At 41.4% G+C, this 20439-nt stretch overlaps 1 protein-coding gene across 11 annotated transcripts in view; it reads right to left on the reverse strand.

The window, feature by feature from the left end:
- Positions 1-2109: 2109 nt before the first annotated feature.
- CNKSR2 (connector enhancer of kinase suppressor of Ras 2) overlaps positions 2110-20439 on the reverse strand; it is a 207474-nt gene continuing 189144 nt past the window's right edge. For 7 of the 11 annotated variants that reach the window (XM_069000455.1, XM_069000273.1, XM_069000076.1 and 4 more), the window contains 2 exons: positions 5420-5616; positions 2110-2338 (listed from right to left, as the gene is read on the reverse strand). In XM_069000455.1, the coding sequence (XP_068856556.1) occupies positions 2123-2338; positions 5420-5616 (413 nt within the window). In that variant the 3' untranslated portion in view covers positions 2110-2122. Of the gene's footprint in view, positions 2339-4939; positions 5342-5419; positions 5617-15893; positions 16956-17582; positions 17677-20439 lie in introns of those variants that run through there. The other 4 variants (XM_069000202.1, XM_069000575.1, XM_069000599.1 and 1 more) reach the window with 4 other exon arrangements.

Here is a 20439-nt window from a genome sequence, read left to right on the forward strand (position 1 = left end):
AAGCTAACTTTACTAATGTAAAGTGCAGGCAGAATGGCTGTTGCATAGCAACAGATCTAAGTCTTCTGAACTGCCTTGGTTTTGACAAGGAATCAACTACACAATGTGCATATACATCCATCAGATATAAAGAGTTTTTCTTATGAATATATTTACTTTTGGTCCAGTAAAACAATAGCAAGAGAATCTAAATGCTTGGAACAATAGCACAATCCATTTCAAGTCAAGCATTTCTTAAGAGAAATTTACAAAAACCTCACAAATTTAATATACAAGTCAGTACCCATGCAGTAAATAAATGTCCAGTTTATACAAACAATATTCTTCTAATAGTACAAATCTTACACTGGATCCAGAATTCTATACAAATGTTAATACATGATTTGTCATCCATACAACTTGAATATAGGATTACTGAAAATGGGCTACAGAAAGGCCACTCTTCTGTACAGTTGTGCAAAATTTGCAGAACATTTGCAATCCAAATGCAGTAACAAGATAGAAAATGAGGGGTAGAAAGAGAAGAAGAAAGAAAAAGAGAAAGGGGAGCAAGAGAGAAAAAGGGGAGAAAGAGAGAGGAATAAAGTAAAGAAAGAAAGAAGGAGAGAGAAAATAAATCTGTCCATTCTTTCCTTCATCCCTTCATGGATATAACTGCCAGGAAATATCAGAGCTCATAAAGATTGAAGTACATTCACTGAGCTGTACAGGCAATAGTCTCAAGTTGGTTAAGAGTACAACTCACTAAAGTATAAAGGAGGCTTTTCCTTTCCACATGAGCACTATTAAATCATGTCATGAGTCCTAACTTATGCAGCAAAATACGAAGAGCAGCAGAAATATTTTGTCATGCTCTTAACATTTTTCAAAAACAAGCCCATAAAAAGTAAATATATGATTTAAGAGTTCCCTCCCACTTTTATTTCAGGCATGTACCTAACTAAGGATCTTTTTCCCCTCATGTTCACTGGGTTGTCTTCAGCAGATAGCAAATCTCATGGAAGTTTAGAACATTTTAATTGGCTTGTGAACTCAGCAGAACTCAGACACATCCCTTCCCCTTCAAAAGCCAACTGGAGGATTTTTTACTCCTCAGTTATTTTTCAGGTTCTGTGCTCAGCTCTGCTCTCATCACACATTATCCCTGCATACAATACAGCCAAATTTCACAGCTCAGAAAACACATAGGAAACTACTTGAAAAATCCTATTCACTCCTTTTCTATTGTGGGAATCTTCAAAGCATCTCAGAATTTGAAGCATTTCACTGGGAACCTTTTCCACTGCTGCTTTTCTGGGCTAAAGAAATGCTGCTACCAAGGATGTTGAAAGTCTACATTTCTCTTTTGCAAAATCTGCACATTATACTGATACCTTCAGTGCAAAAGCATCATCAATCACAGTACCATGACTAATTATTTTTTTTCAATCAACCTAATGTGATTAAGAGACAACACACAATTTGGTCTTAATTATAATACAAACCAGCATCCCTTTGTACTGGTGGTAAACCTTAGCAACAGGCTTTAAAAAAGCACGAGGAAATAAGACCTAACCTTTTGACACTTAAATTCACATTAGTCATTCTTCCGTCTGCTGACTTTCACCCTTTTATGTGTTTAACAAAACTGAAATATAACCACTGCATTACACTTTTTCCCTGTTATTTAAGAAAACTCCTAGAGTTTCTCATGAAATATAAAAATTGGTTTTCTCCCACCACCAAAATAGTACCTGCACTCCAAAAATGCAATGCAATACTGGAATTATATAATACAAAATATCATTGTAAAACTGACCTTTGATAACAAAAGCTTTAGCACGTGGAACTTCCTGCATGAAGGCCACAGTCTTCCAAAAATGCTTTTAAATCCTTTTCTTCAATAGCTAAAGATCATGTTTTTTTAATTCACAGAAGGTAAACACAAGCAGAGCATTGGTAGCATATAAAATATACAAATCCTCATTAAATAAATGGTATCATTGACCATTGAAGGCTTACTTCACACAGCTGAGTAACATTAAAATATCATTTACTAGAGCTTTCACATATTGATATAAAAACTACTTTATGCACTTAAGTAAAGGGCTGGAGTGTAGCAAATGGACAAAAAGAGAGACCTTTATACATGTGTTTCTATGTAGGAGTGAGTGTGTGCTAACGAGGCTAGAAGTGCTTCAACCTCAGATGAGCCATTAACAGAGTCCCTCGGGGGGCTGCTTTTGTAGACGTTCATGAAGAGATCAAGGTACATTTGCTTCCATTCTTGAAAGTCTCTAGACGTCAAAGCTGGATTATCCAGAACCTTATCTATAATGGCTACTTCTCCTTCCCTGGCCTGTGAGAGAAAAGGAACAAGCAAAGAGTTAATGCAAGTGATGAGTCACTGGCAAAATCAATCACATGGGTGGAAGGAGAGAATGGAGGGTGCAAACTCAAGCCTCAGAGCCTCTGAAAGCACAGGGACTATCTGCTCTATGAGCACTCACAAACAGGAGCCCTCTCTGCAGGGTGTCACGCTTCCCTCTGTGGGACTTGGGCTTCCCTCGCCTTGTCCACAACCCTCAGTAAGAGTCCCTATTCCCCCACCTGTCCCCTTGTTCAGCCCCAGAAAAAGCAAGCCCTGTACTGTTTGCTATTAGCTGCTTGCATTTTTCAGGATGGGTTTCACACAACAAAGTGCCATCTCTTTGCTCTTGATCAGCATCAGAAATACTGCGTGGGTGTGTGGGTGAGATACACACACAGCCTCCCACCTGCCAGCACACCTATGCCTCTTTACCAGGCTTGTCACGGGGCTATCTGAGCTCTGCATTGCAAAGGCTGGTGCAAGGAGCCCCATGTGAAGGACAACTCATCTTCACTAAAGATCTACTGCATGTGATGGGCTGGCTGGCTGCAACCTCTTCCTACCACTGACGTGGCAATGAGAAGGCAGAGAAAGAGGAAATATAACATAGCTGCTGGTACCTCCTTATGCACCACTGGGGCAGGGGAAGTGACTGTATCATAATCCCTCTCTGGTGACTGGTTCACCGGGAGCTGAGGGTCACAGTAAGCCTCAGGTGTACCTGTAGCCACTCACGGCTGTTGCAAGTGGTGGAATGTCACAGCCATAATCCTTGGAAACAGCTAACACACAGGTTTCCAGCACTACTCCTCAGCACAGGAATGGCGTGGCCACCAGCAATCTTCCCTCCAACCTCCCTGCCAGACGGGTTTCACACTCCTCATGGCTAACTGACATTTTCCATGTCCATATATGTCCATATATGTCCATATATGTCCATATGAGTATGTTAAATCTTTCTGGATAGCATGGCAAGGGGAAATATCAAGCTGTGGGTGATGGGACAGATCGGAAGGGTCAAAGACATCTTCCATAAGCAGTACTTTCATGCTTTGCAAACAACAGCAAATTAACACTACCTGCTAGAATACTCAATTCCCGAAGAAGAGGGCAAGCTGAGAACATGGAAAAGAAACCATGGGAACTCCTGATCACCATATCTCTGCTTGAACTACAGCAACTTATTTCTCACAGGTTGTGGCTGGTCCCACACATCTGCACTACCAGCCAGGCAGCTCATACTCAATGACAGAATGATTTTGTGTTATCCCAGGAAAGAGAGCACAGGGGTTTTTCATTAATGACTTAGAAGATGTGACATCAAGAGCTAGAAGCAGTTTGGAGGACTGTCTCTGGATACTACTATGTAGGATAAAAGTCAAGGAGAGTTCAGAACATCAATGCCAACAGGCCAGCACAACTGGCTGCATTCAGGAAGGAGAAATCAAAGGCACTGATAAAAAGGAAGAATAATTGATTAGGTAATAGCAGTAGCTACTGGTTGATACAGTTACCAGTAGTATGGCAGAGGTGGAACTCTGGGCTGTAATGCAGCTAGTCACAAGTTACCATGATGTCACTACAAACCAAGCATGTGTCACCCTACACTGCTGTTCTATGCAGGAAACAACACTTATCTGTCTGCTCCTTGCTGCCATTGTGTTTTCCATTACTGGTGTCATGTACTTAAGAATGACTTGCACCAATCACAGTCCAAACAAGAGTGCTGACAGGCTTAGAAAATATGGCTCATGGACAGAGAATGAACAAATTGTGTTTCCTTGGTCCAAAGGAAAGAAGTTCCAGAGAAGTACAAAACTAGGCACCTGCTGGGTCAAGAGGCTGCACTGGTTTTGGACTTCCCTGAAGGAAAGCAATTTAATTTGCAGGAAGCCATTGGTAAATGTACCTCAGGTATCAATAAACACCAACAAAAGAGACAATTCAGCATGGTAGCAGGCTGCTGATGCTGAACCACAGCTCTGGTGGGAGTGACCCTGCCGTGGTACAAAAGCACAGCTACAGTGTGAACCTCCTGCCACCCCGATGTGTGTGAGAGCCCTGTGATTTTGTTTCCATTTCTCATGCTTGTAGAAGCCATGTGGACAGCTTGTGAATGTTGCCTTTTTTTGCCAGCCTGCAATCCTGCAAAGACTCGCATACCAACATAATAATGCAAGCTGCCTTCAATGAGATGATACAGTACAGGAAGTTAAGCATGTGTAGGATTTTTTTTCAGGATGGGAGCCCCAAAGCATGAAAATTATATTGTTTAAATGCTTCTCTAGGTGACGGAAAACTAAATTAATTAATGTTGATAAAGCCCTCGTTGATGAAAGCTGTTACAAAATGCACAGTACAATTATCTGGCGACTTAAAATGTGGTAATTTAATATAGTTAACAGGGTCCCTGAGGAAATCCAGCATATTGCTTGCTGAAATCTCTATCAGGACAGAACTGAAACTGCTGTAACAAACAAAGGAAGCTGACAAGGAGGCTAAATGAGCTGTGGTACATTTAAAATAACCATAAAAATCTTCAAATCTACCATTGCCACTATCTATTTATTTAATCAATCTTATTGACTAAATACAATGATCCTATCAGCTTACACAGAAACCAAGCACACAGTTTCCTCCTGGACAAGCTCATCAATTAGAAAACAGTCAAGTGTTGCAAGAGATACTGTGCCCTTCTGAAGGCTGGCTTTGCTCAACTTTAGACTTTGGCAATTACAAAGTAGATGTGTTTCGGTAAATGAAAACGTTCAGGGACAAAAAAGGGATTAAGGTTCCCTCCAATAATTTGGTGTCAAATTCTGTTAAACTATCTAGAGGAGGAGCAGCTGACTGAGATTAAATACAAGAAAATAAAGAAATAAAAGCTGATCCTCACTTTGACTGCTCTCCCAGGCACGTTTTTCTCTGCTTTTCAAGCAGCGCTTCCCCATGTCGCCCTTGTTTGCACACTGGGCTCAGCCTGGATTCCAGCTGCACACAATAATCTCTGATTACAATACAGCCCAATCCAACCCTGGGGCAGGATTTTTCCTCCCTGTTTTATCTCACCTTTAAAGTGCTTTTCAGAATTCGCAGCTGGTGCAGTTTTTCATTGACTACTGGATCGCTACATCTCTTTATAAAAAATTTCTTATACTCCAGCTTAGTGGTAATCCGGTGTTCTCCTAAAGGAGACAGGCTGGCCTGCTCCAAGGCTCTGTACAAATCTTGCAAGGAGTCTGCTGTTTTTTCCTCTATAGTTTCAACTGTAATGAGACAAAGGGGAAAACAAAAAAAGGAGGAAGAAATAGAGAAAGGAACAAGTATCATTAATGTGATTATATGAAGACCTATCAAAAACCTTTGCAAAATGTTTAACAGGTTTAACTAGACCATAAAGAGAATATTTCACACCTCCTAAGTTCCAGAAAAAAGTGCTGCGATGGCTCCTTTTTGCTACTGCCTTCAGAAGAAAGGGAGAAAAACTTTCAAGAATGTAAAATCTTGACAAGCAGAGAAAGAGGGAAAAAACAGAAATAGTGCAAGGTGCAGTAATATTAGAGTGACTTACTACCAGAAATCAGATGTCTGGTACTGCAGTTATATAATTCTGGTGACTTCCTTATTACAAGGAGAGGAAGCCCTGGAAGGATCCTGCTAAGGAATCCATCAGGGATCAGCTCTCAGACTGAAAGTGCTGATAACAGCACTCAAATATGTGATGGTGGCCCTGGAATGACATGACCTTTTCCTTCCTAGAAAATTCCACTTATTTTTGCCTCTTATTTTTGATACTCAGTAGTGTTGTTCAAAGGTCAGTAAAGCTGTCACTTATGGTGGTCTGTTACTTTACTATTACCTGAAGGTTCAGCAGCAGACTAGAGACTAAACATAAGAGCACAACCATGACTTGGCAGCACAGCAAACCAAAAAAGAGCTGTTTGCATTATAGTTTGGTTTTTAAAAATTAAAATTTATTATATAATGTATCAAAATATATAAATATAAAAAGTATTTATTTATTATAGGTTTAAAAATATTTGTTCTAACTAGTACTGAAAGCATTTAAAAGGAAAAAATAAAAAAGAAAGGTTTTGCTTCTCTAAAACAAAAGCAAGCAAAAGCTGGGGATGAAGTATTACTCTGATAAGAGCATTTCAAATGCTTCATTTAGAAAACATCAAACCACTTCAACCTTTCACACAACGTTTCCCCCAGAGGAAACTGTTTGGCGACTCCGTACAAGCTTTGCAAGCATCCGTGCAGTGTCAGGATTAGCAGAGTGGTGATCAGGATGAGCCAGGGCAGCCCTTGGGACAGTGTTAGCTGTGTCCCTTAGCTCTGTCCCTGCTGTCCCTTGCACACTGACACACATGTTCATGCAACAGCCAGACACCACCTGTGCATGGCCTCCTGGTTGCTTCTAGAGCCCTCGGGATCCTCCCAGCCAGTCCTGGCTTTCCAAGTGGTGCTTGTTTTCCTGGTTCAAGGTGTCTGTGTCCTCGGGAGGCTTTCCTAGAAGCTCTTTAGGAAGGCTGCTTGGTTTCAGGCATTAGCTTTACCCTGAGACTGACCCTGCTCCAAGACAGTAATTTCTACTGGCTGAAACTTTACCACAATACGGAAGTACCCTTGAGTAAAGAACCGCAGTATCCTCAGCCGATTAGAGGGTTTTTTATCAATCACCAAGAAGAAGACAGTTTGTGTTTAGAAGTGACATTTTTAGCCCATCAAGAGCTACCTGAGGCCACCTCTCATTCGAGCCCATACTATGCAGTAGTAGGGCAACGAGTCTCCTCAGGCTCAGACAAGAACTCCAGAAACCTAAATCTCCTCAGCCCATCACAAAAAGTGTTTGTGTTTGTACAGATCTTTATACAATCCAAGAATTTTGCAATCAGCAACTAATCTAGCTTCATCTCTCATCAGTTTATTCCTTTGCCCTTTTAGATGTTCAAAGCACACATTTTAATTTTTTTTTTAAGAGATATGGAAGTGAAGAAGGGTTAGAGACCTTTTATCGATGGAAGTATTTTGAGTCTGCACAGAGCTCCCTAAATCATCCCATCCTGTGCTACCCTGCTTGGTGAGCTGGGTTCATCACTGTCAATGGTGGCCAGGACTGAAATAAAATAGAAATGAGATGCTCTTCTCTTTCTTGGAATTTTCTTATTAAAACATTTAATAGGCTAAAGGGCAAAAAATTCAGTAGCTGAATACTTAGAGAGTGGTTAAAATCTCCTGTGGTCTTGATTTTTATGCTTTCTTAAGAAGTCCATGCAGCAATGAGGTCAGAAGTTTGGGATCTCTCTATCAGTTCCTATTGCTGAATGCTGATCTCCATCAGTCTGACAGCTGTGGAAGGGGAGTGATTTGCTAAAGGGCAAAGGGGAAACACCCTCCTGGTCTGACACAGGAGTATTTGACATCTGTTTCTCTCTCTCTCTCCCTCTCATCTCTTGCTACTCAAGGCAAAAAAGATCTTTCCTCAGGTGTCTCTTCCCCAGCAGGACTGCCAAGGTTGTACCCTGAGGGGATTAGTACAGGCATGGCTTGCTGAAGAAGCAGGCCAGCCCTTTGACTCTGCACCATCTGAATTTACTTTGCTAGAGTGACCTAGAGCCTGGACTGGTAACCAGCCACCACATCTGGGCTTGCCATCAAAAACCCATGGCTTCCTAAAACACAAAAGCTCCCACCAAGACAAAAGACAGCATTTGAGTTCAACCCTAAGGCTCAATACTGAATGACAAGTGCCTTTAATGAACATGGATGGCCCCTGTGAGTATAAACCCTGTGCCAGGGGGCTTGTCCTGCCCTCCCTCCCTGCACTCTGGCCTGGGATCTGCATGGCTGCTGCTCCTCAGGGCTCATCCTCTGGGATAAGCAGCCACCACTAAACCTGGGCTTCAGAGTGACTGCGGACACCAGACTTCTACCCTCACCCAGATGGGAACAGCTCTGAGACCACACAGGAAAGGCACAGGACTGTGGGGCAGGACACAGGCTGGGTTAGGCAGCAGAACCCTGGCAGAAGGTTTCTGGAACACATCAGCACATCACCTCCACATGGCTGGGGCTGCCTCCCCCAGACTCTGTCACTGACTTGTGATGTCACTACCAGCAGCTCATCAAAAATGGGACAGGATTTCCTCAAAAGGAAAGAGGAGAGAAGAAAAACAGGTCCCTTAAATGCCTTGCTGCTACTGAGGCTGGGGAAGCTCTAAAGAGGGCAAGATGCCTTGTTCCACCCATGGTGGGTGAGAGGGCAGTGGGCGTCACGCAAACACATCCCAAGCCCTTAATATTTTCCAGAGAAATGCGGAAGGTGGTGCTGCTGCTCTCAATGGCTCTCAGTAGGCGGGAATGAGATTACACACACATCTCCCCTCCCTCAGTCTTCTGCTAGAGCCTTTGATTGATTTCCTGTAGGTGTTGGTGAAACCCTTGGCACCATAAAGCATCTGAGGTATTCTGTTAGATATAGAGCAGAGCTTAAAACATATTTTCCTTTTTTAAATTGCTGGACTTGTATGCAAGTCATGCTATTACAGCATGGCTGTCTTGTTAAGGAAGAGTAAGACCTCTGGTAATGTTGTGTTTAAGTAGAAAATGTGGTTTAATAGAATTTGCAGGTGACCTCAGAGCAGCAGCCAACACAACAGTTGTTTTTCACACTCATTTGGCTGCTGAGTCATGGGTTGCATCTGAATGCACTGCCAGGTCACTGTTTACACATACTGCTGAGAAGCAGGGTCTCTTCTCTGAAGCAGTGATTTTGTCCCCTGCCCCACAAAAGCCTGAACAACTCTGTAACTCGGGAGCAGAAATAAAGCTGCAGAAACTGCAACACATGGGATCTAAATCTGGTGAGAAACTGATCTTCCAAAAGCAAGAATACACAGGCACTGAATTTTGTAACAAAGCAGCTCCTGCTGTCTTCAAGTGAATGCAAAGCCATTTGCATTCAATTCTGGAGATAAAGAATACATCAGTCTAGTAAATGTTGTGCTATTGTTTTTCACTATTCTGCTTTCCACAGGAGAAGTGTCTGAATGTTTTGTACTTTGCCCTCTCTTCTTAGAATGCAGTAAATATTTGTAACTACTTTTACATTTTCTCAGGAGAGAGAGATGAAGATTATGGCTGGGTAGGTGAAACTCCAAGAGGTCAGGAACCGTTTCGGTTCTTGGCATTCCGGAAAAACTGGTGGGATTTCTCATATTGCGTTGTCATTTGTTGTTGAAAAGAGCATGCACCGAGCTCTGTGATGTACTAAGTGTAACCACCTCCTGCCTCTGCTAGGCAATTCATCTTTCCATTATTTCCCTCTTATAAACCAAGATCATAAGAGCATAAGGTACTGATGTGAAAAGTGACCAGAGAGAAAGTTACCATTGGTATTTACATGGATCAAGAGATGACTGGTCCATGAAAACTGATGATTCAGGAAGATGGTACTGAATTAGAACCCTGTAGAAGGTCACCACTGCAACCCAGTTGGCTAACACACTGTTCTCTGGACACAGAGAATCTCTAGGCACACACTTCTCATAAATCTGCTCTAAATACATGGAATAACCTCCAGCAGTTTTAAGTGGAGGTCCCTGCACTTCAGTGATTCACTTTTCTGTTAAAGCTGAAGCTGCCAAAATCTTGCATGGTTTTCATCTTTCACTGAGGTACCAAAGGAGCCCATGGTTTCACCTGGGGCTATGAGTGAACAGAACTGCCTATGTAAGGATAGTTAATAAATTTTGTCACCTACCCTGCCGACAAGGTCATATTTTTCAAGGATCAAAGCTCTTCATTGGGGCCCCTTTGGTCTTTGCCAGTGCCTCCAGACACCACCCAGGCTCAATCCCGTTGCCTTTAGACTTCTCATCCTTACTGATGGACACCACTACCACCCTGATGGAATTCTCCATTTTCCTATTATCCTCTCTTCTGTTTGCTACCTTTACTGCTTAGTGACGCACTTTCCTTTGCTGTGCAACTCCTCTCACACGCCCACTCCTCTCCTTGCAATCAGCCCTGCATTGGAACAGAAGTACCACCCTCTGCAAATCCCCAGAAAGCCAAGCTGCTGCAAAGTCTGTGACAGAAACAAACAAGGCAAAGTCAGACTGAAATCCCCAGGCTCCACTGAAATTTAAACTCCCATTTTCACTCCTTTTGGTGAGCTCACTCCCTCTGGCAGAGGGACCAGCTAAGCTCAGCTTTCTCAGGATCTTAAAGAGGCAATTTTGTTAGAATACATCACTAATTACATTATTAAACAGCTGCCATGTTATTTCCCCCCTACAAATCCCAAAGATCTGCTTCCAGTTTGAGAGCTACACCTTTTTGCTTCACATTTTGTGCAGGGGAGGCACCTACCTCAAGTATCCTAGAGACTTTCTGCGAGTGGCAGTAAATACTCCCCCAAAACAAGAAGCATCCCAGGCCTCTGGGAAACGGTCTCAAGTTAGATAAAACAGCTTTGGATGCACAAACCTCTGGGTGTTTTTTTTTCTTTGCCTTCTTGACCCTGATGTGTCTATGTTGGCAAAAGACACACTGGTCTGCCACAAGCCAACTAATAACTGATATAATCCCAGTAGCAACAAAGCATTTGTGATCTTCCTGTGCCACAGCATGTTTCTCTCTGCCATGTCTAACAACAGGGACTATCAAACCTTGCCTGGTCCTGCAGTAGTTTCACTGATAGGATGGCAGAGCAGCACACAGATGCCTGCTGACCCCTTGGGAAGGTGGGAGCCTCCTGCACCAAACTCTCCAGCCCCTGCTCAGGCTGTGCCAACAGGCAGGCAAGGGCTGTGGCCACAGCGTGCAACAGCCTGACCGAGCTTGTAAACCCCAGGGAACAGTTAGGAGAGGGACTGAAGGGATCCCCCTAGGTACAAGGGGGAAAAGTAGAAGGATGAAAGGAGAGTGGATGTGGATTTTAGCAGTGTTGTAGGGGAGAGGAGAAAAGAAATCCTCCAAAGAAGCAGTTGGTTTCTCAGTGCAAGGCTTAAATCCATCTTTGCTGCTGTTCAGGTTCATCATTAAGAGTCCAAACTGCCTGAGAGAGACATACCCAAGTGCTTGTAACACAGAAATACAGGAATTAATCATTTTTTACAGTGTTTAGATGACTGGCTGGCAGACTAAGGTATGCATTTCTTTTCCCCCACCGACTACAAGCTAAAAGAAACAAAACGGTGAAATCGATGTAAGGCTTACAAGGAGATGGTGTCCACACAGCTGTGGCTGTGCATGAGGTCACTCCTGCACAGGTAGGGGGGGAGCCACAATGACATGGAAAGTCAGCTCCTGGTAGGACAATGTTACAAGCCACATCCCTAATTACTGAGAAAAGGAAGAAGCAACACAGTATTTAAGCCTGGCAGGGTACAGCAGGCAGGAGGTGCAATAAAATGCAGGTCTACATGGAAACAGCTGTTAATCATCTGCTCTGGGTAAGATAGAGCAGATTTCCCCTTTAAAGTACAAGTAGAAACCTATGATATGTCCTATGCCACTTTAAAATCAAGGCCTGACTGGATATGTGAATACACCTGTAAAAACACACACACACACAAGCATACTAATGTTTTCTACAGGTGAAGAAAAGTTTAAGCGAGCTGATTTAAAACTAAATTAAAACTAAAACAGGGGCTTCTTGTGCAGCACCTGGTCTCCGCAACCCTTCTCTCTGGTACTGCTTCCCTTTCCCTGCTTCTTTCTGATTCATTTAATCCTCTGTCCTTTCTGTCCCTGTGTACGTGAAAGTGCAGAATTTTCCCAAAAGTCTTGAATCAAGGAAGGGAGGAACATTGTTTAAAAACAAGCTTTGATCATTGTGTTTGGTGAAATACTGGTAGCTGGAGGATCATTAAATTTTAAATTTATTGTATTTATTTTTCTTGTATTTATTCAATGCAGGTATTAAATCTGGATTTTATACCATCATTTCCTCTAAAGTGGAAGTATTTTTGGGTTACCAGGATAGTTGTACACAGTTTCTATTCTCTCCTATTACGCAAACCTGCAGACAAAAAAAGGTATTCCCTAGAGAGGCTGCTCACTGAAAGCACCAACACAACAGAGTCCTGCACTTGCTGGAATTTTCCACCCAATGGTACAAGGCTGCTGCTCCTCTCACATGCAGGAACATAAATTGGGTTTCTTGAAATAAAGTGAACTGTGCAGGCAAGTGGAAAACTCAACTCCCACATGATAGCTTTCTGAAGGTATTTCAGGCATTTTGCACTACAACCAAGTTCAATATCACAAGGAGGTAGGTACCATCTTTTAAAAGATCTAGCCCTAGCCTCTGTAAGGCCTGACAGATGCCAAGCCTTTGCTGTGACACCAAAGGTTTAATTGTTTTGTGAACTATTTATGGCACTAGCAGTTTTCCTTTTGGGTCAGTAGATCCCTGTGAATATCTTTTCCACTGGTCACCTTTCCGGGGATGTCTGAAGGACGAGCTGCCTGCACCCTGCCATGGCCCTGTGAGCCCCCAGTGCCCTGCTGGCTGCAGTGTGAGCTGGCAGGCTGGAGCATGTTTACATGTTCAACCTCCAGCCTTCATGGGACACCTGAGCTGGTCTTGCTCTGAGTCTCACACCCACCTCAGGCACCTCTCTTCAGCTTCCCACGCAACTGGAATTGCTTACTAAAACCAGCTGACACTAAACTCAGCATAAGGAAAAACCCTCGATGCCTCTCCCTGCAGATCTGCATTGTTGAGCTGACAGTAACATTCAGCCATTTTTGACATCCACTCAGCAGTGAGGTACGGGTGCCTGTGTTAGTGAGAAGGGACACACAGAGGGAACAACCAGCTTGTTCTGTTCGGGCTGCCTCTTGACAGCTCTTGCACACCTCAAATGAGCATCTGTAGGTCCCTCTTTGCTCACAGTCCTGCTATTTCATAAGGTTGTATTGGTGGGCTGTGATTTCGGAGAAGGCGTAAGAATGAAGTCACTCCAAAGCTTCCCAAAGTAAAGGAATTCTGATCAGTGGCAGAAGTTTTCCACAGTAGGGTTGTAGTTGCAGCCTTCCTTGGTTTTGGATGTGGTATTCTACTCATTAAGCTGCCTATGAAGACACTAGTTTAACCTTGATCTGCTGATTTTAGTGACTCTTTGGGAGAATTTTAGACAATGAAATAGGATATCCTGACATTTTTCTGTGCCACACACTGATATAAGTGCTGTTTAATTTTACCACAAGCTACCAATGCTGAAGTGAAATAAGCAGACCAATCACATTTTGATGGTACACTTTCCCTTGGGCCCTGCAGTTCAAAAACAATGGAAAACTTGTATTTATGAGGAAAGCTAGGTGCTGGAGCAAACTGGGGAAAATTGCCAGACATGTGGGAATTCTGTAACTTTTTATCAGGATGAGGAGTTCCCTACAAATAATAATTCCCAAGAAATACATAGAAGCAATTACTCCTTGAAGAAAACATTGTTTTTACAAACCTAAGCTGTTGCAGCACTCAAAGGTGTAAAAGGTTAAGTGATAAATGATATGGACCCAGTGACATTACTCACCAGTCAGAATCAAGCCACAGTCACACTCGCACAACTGCAGTGCCTGTCAAGGTTTATGGGGTTGATATCTGAAAGCAAGCCTGAGCAGATGGGGGTCATGTTCCTGGCGAGCAACATCCACCCAGAAAATGAACTCTACTTCAGGCCACATCCCAAGTTGCTTATTTGTATGAAAATGTAGCACTGAGAGTGAAGTTTTCCAAAACACTTGCATCATTAAGGAATTGCAATCTTACTTTCAACATGGGAGAAACATGGAAAATTAGTGTGGGCAGGGGCCCGGTTAATTGAATCTCTGCCTCAGTTACCTACGTAACACACTGTGGGTCTGCTGGGGAAGCACCTCCTGAGGTTTTTCTGAAAGGGGCCTGAAATACTTCCCAAAACATTACCCCAGAAGATGTCGTATTTATTCAGATATTCAGATTTATTATTGGATTTATAATTGCACGTTATGATAGCTGCGCTGATTAGATTCCAACCTAATTAAGCTGCACCCTTATTTATGCAGGGCACAACACTGCCAAGTATTAGGCACCCCCTGTCAGCTGCTGAATTCCCATCACACCCCCATGGTCTGTAAGCACTGCACAGAGCTCAAAGTACCTTTCAGAACAACAGCTCTTGCTGCAATGACAGAAATGCAGTAATACCATGTGGCTTTTCTAGACATCATTCATGTCATCAGATGTCAGAATGAACTTGTGAACACATATGAACCTCAGCATAAAGTGCTCTCAAAACTGGCATGAGAGTGGTCACAGCAGAAAGGTCCATTTCCCATCTGTTGGGCAGAATGTGTTTGCCACAAAAGAAACAAGAGAAAGGAATTGAACGTCAGCCCTGACAGACAATGGTTATGCAAAAGCAAGACCGAAAATTTGCTGGCTTATTTCCTTTATTAAGCCCAAAGTAACACCTTTAAAAAATCCTGACTTCATGAATAAATCAAATGCCTTCATTAAAGAAACATTTACTGCCATTTTCTATACTTTATTTTAAGGCATACAGAAAAATATTTAACAAATGTGTATGCAATTAAATGCCAGGGACTGCTAATTACAGCCCTTCTGAATGCCTCTGCAAAACAAAGATACTCAATACAATATGTTAGAAAGGGTGGGGAAAAGAAAGAGAGGAAGCTGAAGAGAATCTAATACGCATTAGTGCAGATAAATGCTGGCCTTTGGCTACGAGCAGCAAATAAGCCATCAGCATAACCCGAGTCACATCCTTGCTTCTGCTTCTCTAATTCATTTCCAAAACATTTCACCTCTAACTAATTATGGAATTTAATGACAGAATGTAAAGGACTGGCTGGGGTTGCAGGCCATTCCAACAAGGCTTTAATGACATATCCTTCAGGTTGCAGAATCTTTATGTACTTAGCAGTGATTTATCATCCCTGGCAGAGGCAGGTACTTCAAAGGCAACCTTATATAAAAAATAAATTCTGCCTTTGCCAAGCATTGGAAAGAGCACTAAATTAAATTTTAAAATCAATTCCTACAGACAAACTCAGTGGGTTTGTCTATCTGGCCAACAGGCAAAAATTTATGACAGTACAGTTTTGTAATCAATAATAGCAATACAGTGCATGTTTCTGATTAGAAAAAATTAAAGATGCCAAAACAACATTGCTAAATATTTAGGCTGTTTTGTGACAGTCCCATTAAGCAGAAACATAAAACATGCATTTTGATGAATTTCCAACTAGTTTATGTCATACTGTACTTTTTATTTTTCAAAAAAGAATATTAAAACTATTATAAGCTTTGTCACCTGCTGTAAGGCAGAATGATGTAATTTTATTCACTGCACATTTCCTGTTTGTGAGGCAAAAAAGCATAATTTACTTCTTTATAAAAGGGAAATATATATATAACTATATATATATAATTTTATTGGTATTAACATAATGCAATACCATACATTGAGCAAACAGAAAGAAAACATTTCAAAATACATTTTTTAAAAGTATCTCCCTGTAAGATAGTAAGAAATATCAAGTAATTAGCATTAACATTATTACAATACACCCTTAGCCAAATATATTAAGGAAAATCCACATTCTAATCACAGAGATAGAGGCAAACATCAACCCATAGGGGACTCAGAACATAATGATAAATACAATATCTGAATCTACTTCGAGTGACATCCAGACAAATACTGGCCCCAAAACAGCCCTCTGGAGTCTGGGTGTTAAACAGAGAATACTTTGTGCCTGCTTTGCCAGGCAGCATCACTCACATGTTTTAGTCCTAGAAGATAAAGAGGAACTGAAGAGTTTAACTGCAGAGTCTAATAAATCTCAGCGTGAGGTATCTTCTCCGTCATCCAAACGAGTGCCAGTGTACCCTCTGGGAATTCATTACAAACCATTAGATAAATGGAAGTCTCTGAAAGGTCTGTACATACCTCCACTTGACAGAATACACTTAGTTTAGCATGACACAGTAAGGAAACTTCCTTCACTAATGTGAAGCACGCTTAAATGACACGACTCTGGCTGGTTGGCCTGAATGGGTTCACTGGAGTTCAGTACAAGCAATGGGAAATTACAGTTACCATGGCTGAATCCCTCTTTAATTCCTCGAGGTGTGCAGAACAAAACTGAGTGACATCAAAGCCCTTCCCCTGCCAAGACCCTCTTCCCCTTCCGTTCTCCCGTGCGGGGGGCAGTATTTTCTGCAAATGTGCTCCATGTAGACTGGATCTGACTTTGTGCCTAGTCCCATTGTGGAAAGGGTGCATTCTTCAAAAGACTGGCCATGCCCTTTGACACCTTCCTGGAGGCCTCATATTCAGGCATGTGGTTGTCTATGCTTTAACAGGTCTGTTCTCTGTTATAAACATCAAAGTTATTCAAGAAGAACTGACTTTCTGAACGGAGGCCATTAGGTTGCTTGCAAGAGGCTGAAGTTGAGTCTCCGTCGTGCCAATTCTCTAATGATAAGTTTATCAACCTTTGAGTCCAATCGGTTCAGTGCCAAGAGATGTGGATCCCATTTGACATGGAGAGGTGCTATCAACTCTCGCAGTGTATTAGCCTAATATGATAAAGCAGTGATACAATATGTTGAAAGATCGGTGATGTGCCATTATTTCCATATCATATTAGTAAATTAGAAATATTATCATGCAAACAAGAGCAAATAGCAAGTCTGGCATACAGTAGCAGCACTACAGAGCCTTTCTAATCTGCATGCAGCTATGCTCGTGAGGACAGAGACATGGCACTGTTCTGCTATTACACCTCACTCCATTAAAATATCCATCCCTGATGCAAAAGAGGTATTTAGGGCAGAAAGTTATATATTCTCTTTTTGTAGATATGTTTTCAAAAAGAAAAAAGAACAGAACAAAGACCAATTAAAAAAACCCCAAACAACCCACAAATAAAACAAGAGAACAATACACATCCTAACCAACTTGGTAGGTTTTCTCCATGTTGAAGACACATTAGCTCATTTGGAAGCACTGGGAAAGGGTCACATGAATGAGGAGAATGGAAGCAAAGAATGTGCCCCAAATCCACCAAACGTGCTACAAACACAGAAAAATATCCTGGTGGCAACTTATGCGTGAACTAGAAAAAGAGGTGGCACAACACAATCTGGCTCCTTTCGTTCTCCTAGCTGACAGTCCAGCGTTGTGCAATGTTGGGTGAAGGATAAGATACAGAGCTAGGAGATCATGTGATTTTGCAACCACACTGACATTACACACTTCCATAAGCTAGGGCTTGAGAACTCGAGAATCTTTGTGGACCTGTGTTAGCAAAGAAAAGAGAAAGAGAGAGGTGGAATAAACAGCATACAGCTAAATTGTTTACTTAAGAGTTTCTGTGTGGAAACTGCACAGGCAGTTTCAAAAGCTTGGCTACTCTCAGTGCATTCCTTATTCTATTGTCTACTACACTAAATTGTAATAAAAAATTAAACTCCATGGATCTTAACATCCATTGTCATTTTGAATCCCAGATATGAAATAGCTGGGGGATGTTTTGTTGTTAAAAAAAAAACCACTTTGGGAAAGAGTTCAACTGTGCATAATGTAAAGATGTACAAACTCATTCCAATTTAACTGGTGAGATTTGTTTAACTCCTGTTAAAGAGATTTTTTTTTTCCAAAAGACAGGATGGAAAGGAAGGAAAATATCAAGCATTGCCATTTTTATTCTTGAGCATATCACAAACGGTCTGGAAAGCAGAAAAGAAATGTTGTCCCAGTGAGAGAAAACACAAGGTAGAAAGAATCCCAGATTGGAAACATTGGTGCCATTTACTCCACACATGGCAGCAATTGGAAAATGAGTTTCAGAGAGCCAGAGGGTGAGCAATGCTATACAGAACTCAAACCCAGTTCAGCCTCTTCTCTATTGCTGAGATTTCCTGGGACTCTGTGCGTCAACAAGGCAAGGAGGAAGAAGAAGTGTGAGGAAAACAGTTTATATAACTAAATTCTAAGTATAGCAGTCAAGAGAACATTTTACATAACCTATTGTTTAAAAGAAAAACCATTTGATTCCACAACCAAAATGAAAAAAACCCAAACCCAACCCCCCAAACCAAACCCCAAACCCCTGACAAACAAAAGGCCAAACTAGCACATTTCAGGACTCATGGGGTTGAGGAAAGGGAGACTTTGTACAGTACAAAAGGGGATGTTTTTCACATTTTATCCTGTTTTATACTACAAACAGTTGTAGCATTGAAAATAAGAGTCTTGGGTTTATTTGGAAAAAGACACTAAGTGAAAGAGGATACTGCTGCCTCACAGGTATCATTCCTGCAGCTTCAGGAGATCCTGTCATCTTATGGCTGTTGTTCATACAGCTTAATCACTAAGAATTCAGAAAGTTTGGTTTCAAAGGTCAGGCTTTGGCAAAAGAAATTTCCCCTTTTGTGAAACAAGGTGGCTGTGAAATAAAGGAGGGTTACTGGAGTTAAGGTAAGGGCATTGTCTAGCAGATGTCTATACCCAGCTCTTCCTCACGCCCAGCTGAGTCCGGCTGGGACACGTCCTCTGTGTCTGTGGAAGAACTGTGCTACCCTCAACACATGGTGGGACAGGACTTGTGTTATGTACATAAAATTCAACTAAATTTTGCACTAGAAGACTATTTCTGAAAAAACCCTGCAAGTAAGACACACTTTCATAAAGACTATTCAGTAATATTGCTAAGGTTTGATTATATAAATTATCCAACATTGGTCATTTTTCACTGTCCCAGTTTGGATTAGTCACTGTGAATGAACATCCTTTCATTAACCTCTTGTGGTAAGTTGTAGCATATGCTGTCCTATTTATCTTAATGTGAATATAATTATCAGGCACTAGGGGGGCTTTTCTAAATAGATTTTCAATATCACTTACTGATAGTAACTAAGCATTTAGAAAATCTGCTTTTTAGTTGTAAAATTATTTTTCCTTATCCTTACAAACCCCACATTTTCCTTTCTGTATCAATAACATTAGCAGAATTACTTATGTAAAAATCTCCAGCATATGGTTTTGTTTCTAGGTAAAGGTTTTAAAATTTGTTTTAAAGGAGAACAAATACAAATAACAAAGAACGAATAACGTGCTTTTGGATGGATACTTATCGACACTACAACTTATGAAACTCATGAGACTTGCAAACATTTTGAAAAGTAAACCAACTGCCATTCACATACAAAAATGAACGTGACCCTGTGAATACAGTGAAGTGAACTTACTGCATTTATCAACCAAATTATGTTTGCATTATGAAAAGAATTTTATGGCAAATGACTTCCCCAGAGTGGTTACAGACACAAAACTGCCTGCTGTAAATCCCTGCCTATTCCTTCAGTTGATGTGGTCATGTGGGATGTGAGGAATCTTACGTCTGAGCAAACCTGCAGCAGTAGGAGGTACTTTACCCACCTAAAGTGGTGGAGACAGAATGCACCTGGGCTGGGACCAACCCTCCAAGCAGGAGCAAAAGGATGCTCTGCACGCCTTTCCAGGCCAAGTGTCAAAAGCCAATAAAAATGTAAGCAAAGGGGAAGAGAAAGTTCTCTCGAGAAATGTTTGAGAGTCACAATCAATAAGGTCTCAAAATGGCTCTCACACAAGAAGTCCTATATAAGGAAAGGAGCACAGAAGGTGATACAACTCTTTCTCTTTGAGACTGATTTATAAATAAATTTTTAAGGCACAGCAGCAGTCACTAATGAGAAGGTAGAAAGTTAGGATTTTCACTTTGATGTGTTTTTTTTAATAAAAAGCACAAGATTTTACCACTGCCACTTAAGAGTAAAAAACCTCACTTTCTTATGTATCTTCACATTATATATTTTGCCTAAACAGACTACAAGATACCCGGTTATTAAATGGTATGTTTATGATAAATGATCTTTTCAAAAAAGGGTTAGGTTGAATAACAGCAGGTTAATAAACTTACTTTTGAAATACATACTGAATCTTTAGAAATAGGAATTTCAGACTTCCCTTCTGTAGTGACAATCAGTAAACCTGTACCTGCCTTTTGAAGATCTACCTTTT

Source organism: Aphelocoma coerulescens, chromosome 1, assembly GCF_041296385.1.
Source record: "Aphelocoma coerulescens isolate FSJ_1873_10779 chromosome 1, UR_Acoe_1.0, whole genome shotgun sequence".
Classification (NCBI taxonomy): Eukaryota; Metazoa; Chordata; class Aves; order Passeriformes; family Corvidae; genus Aphelocoma; species Aphelocoma coerulescens.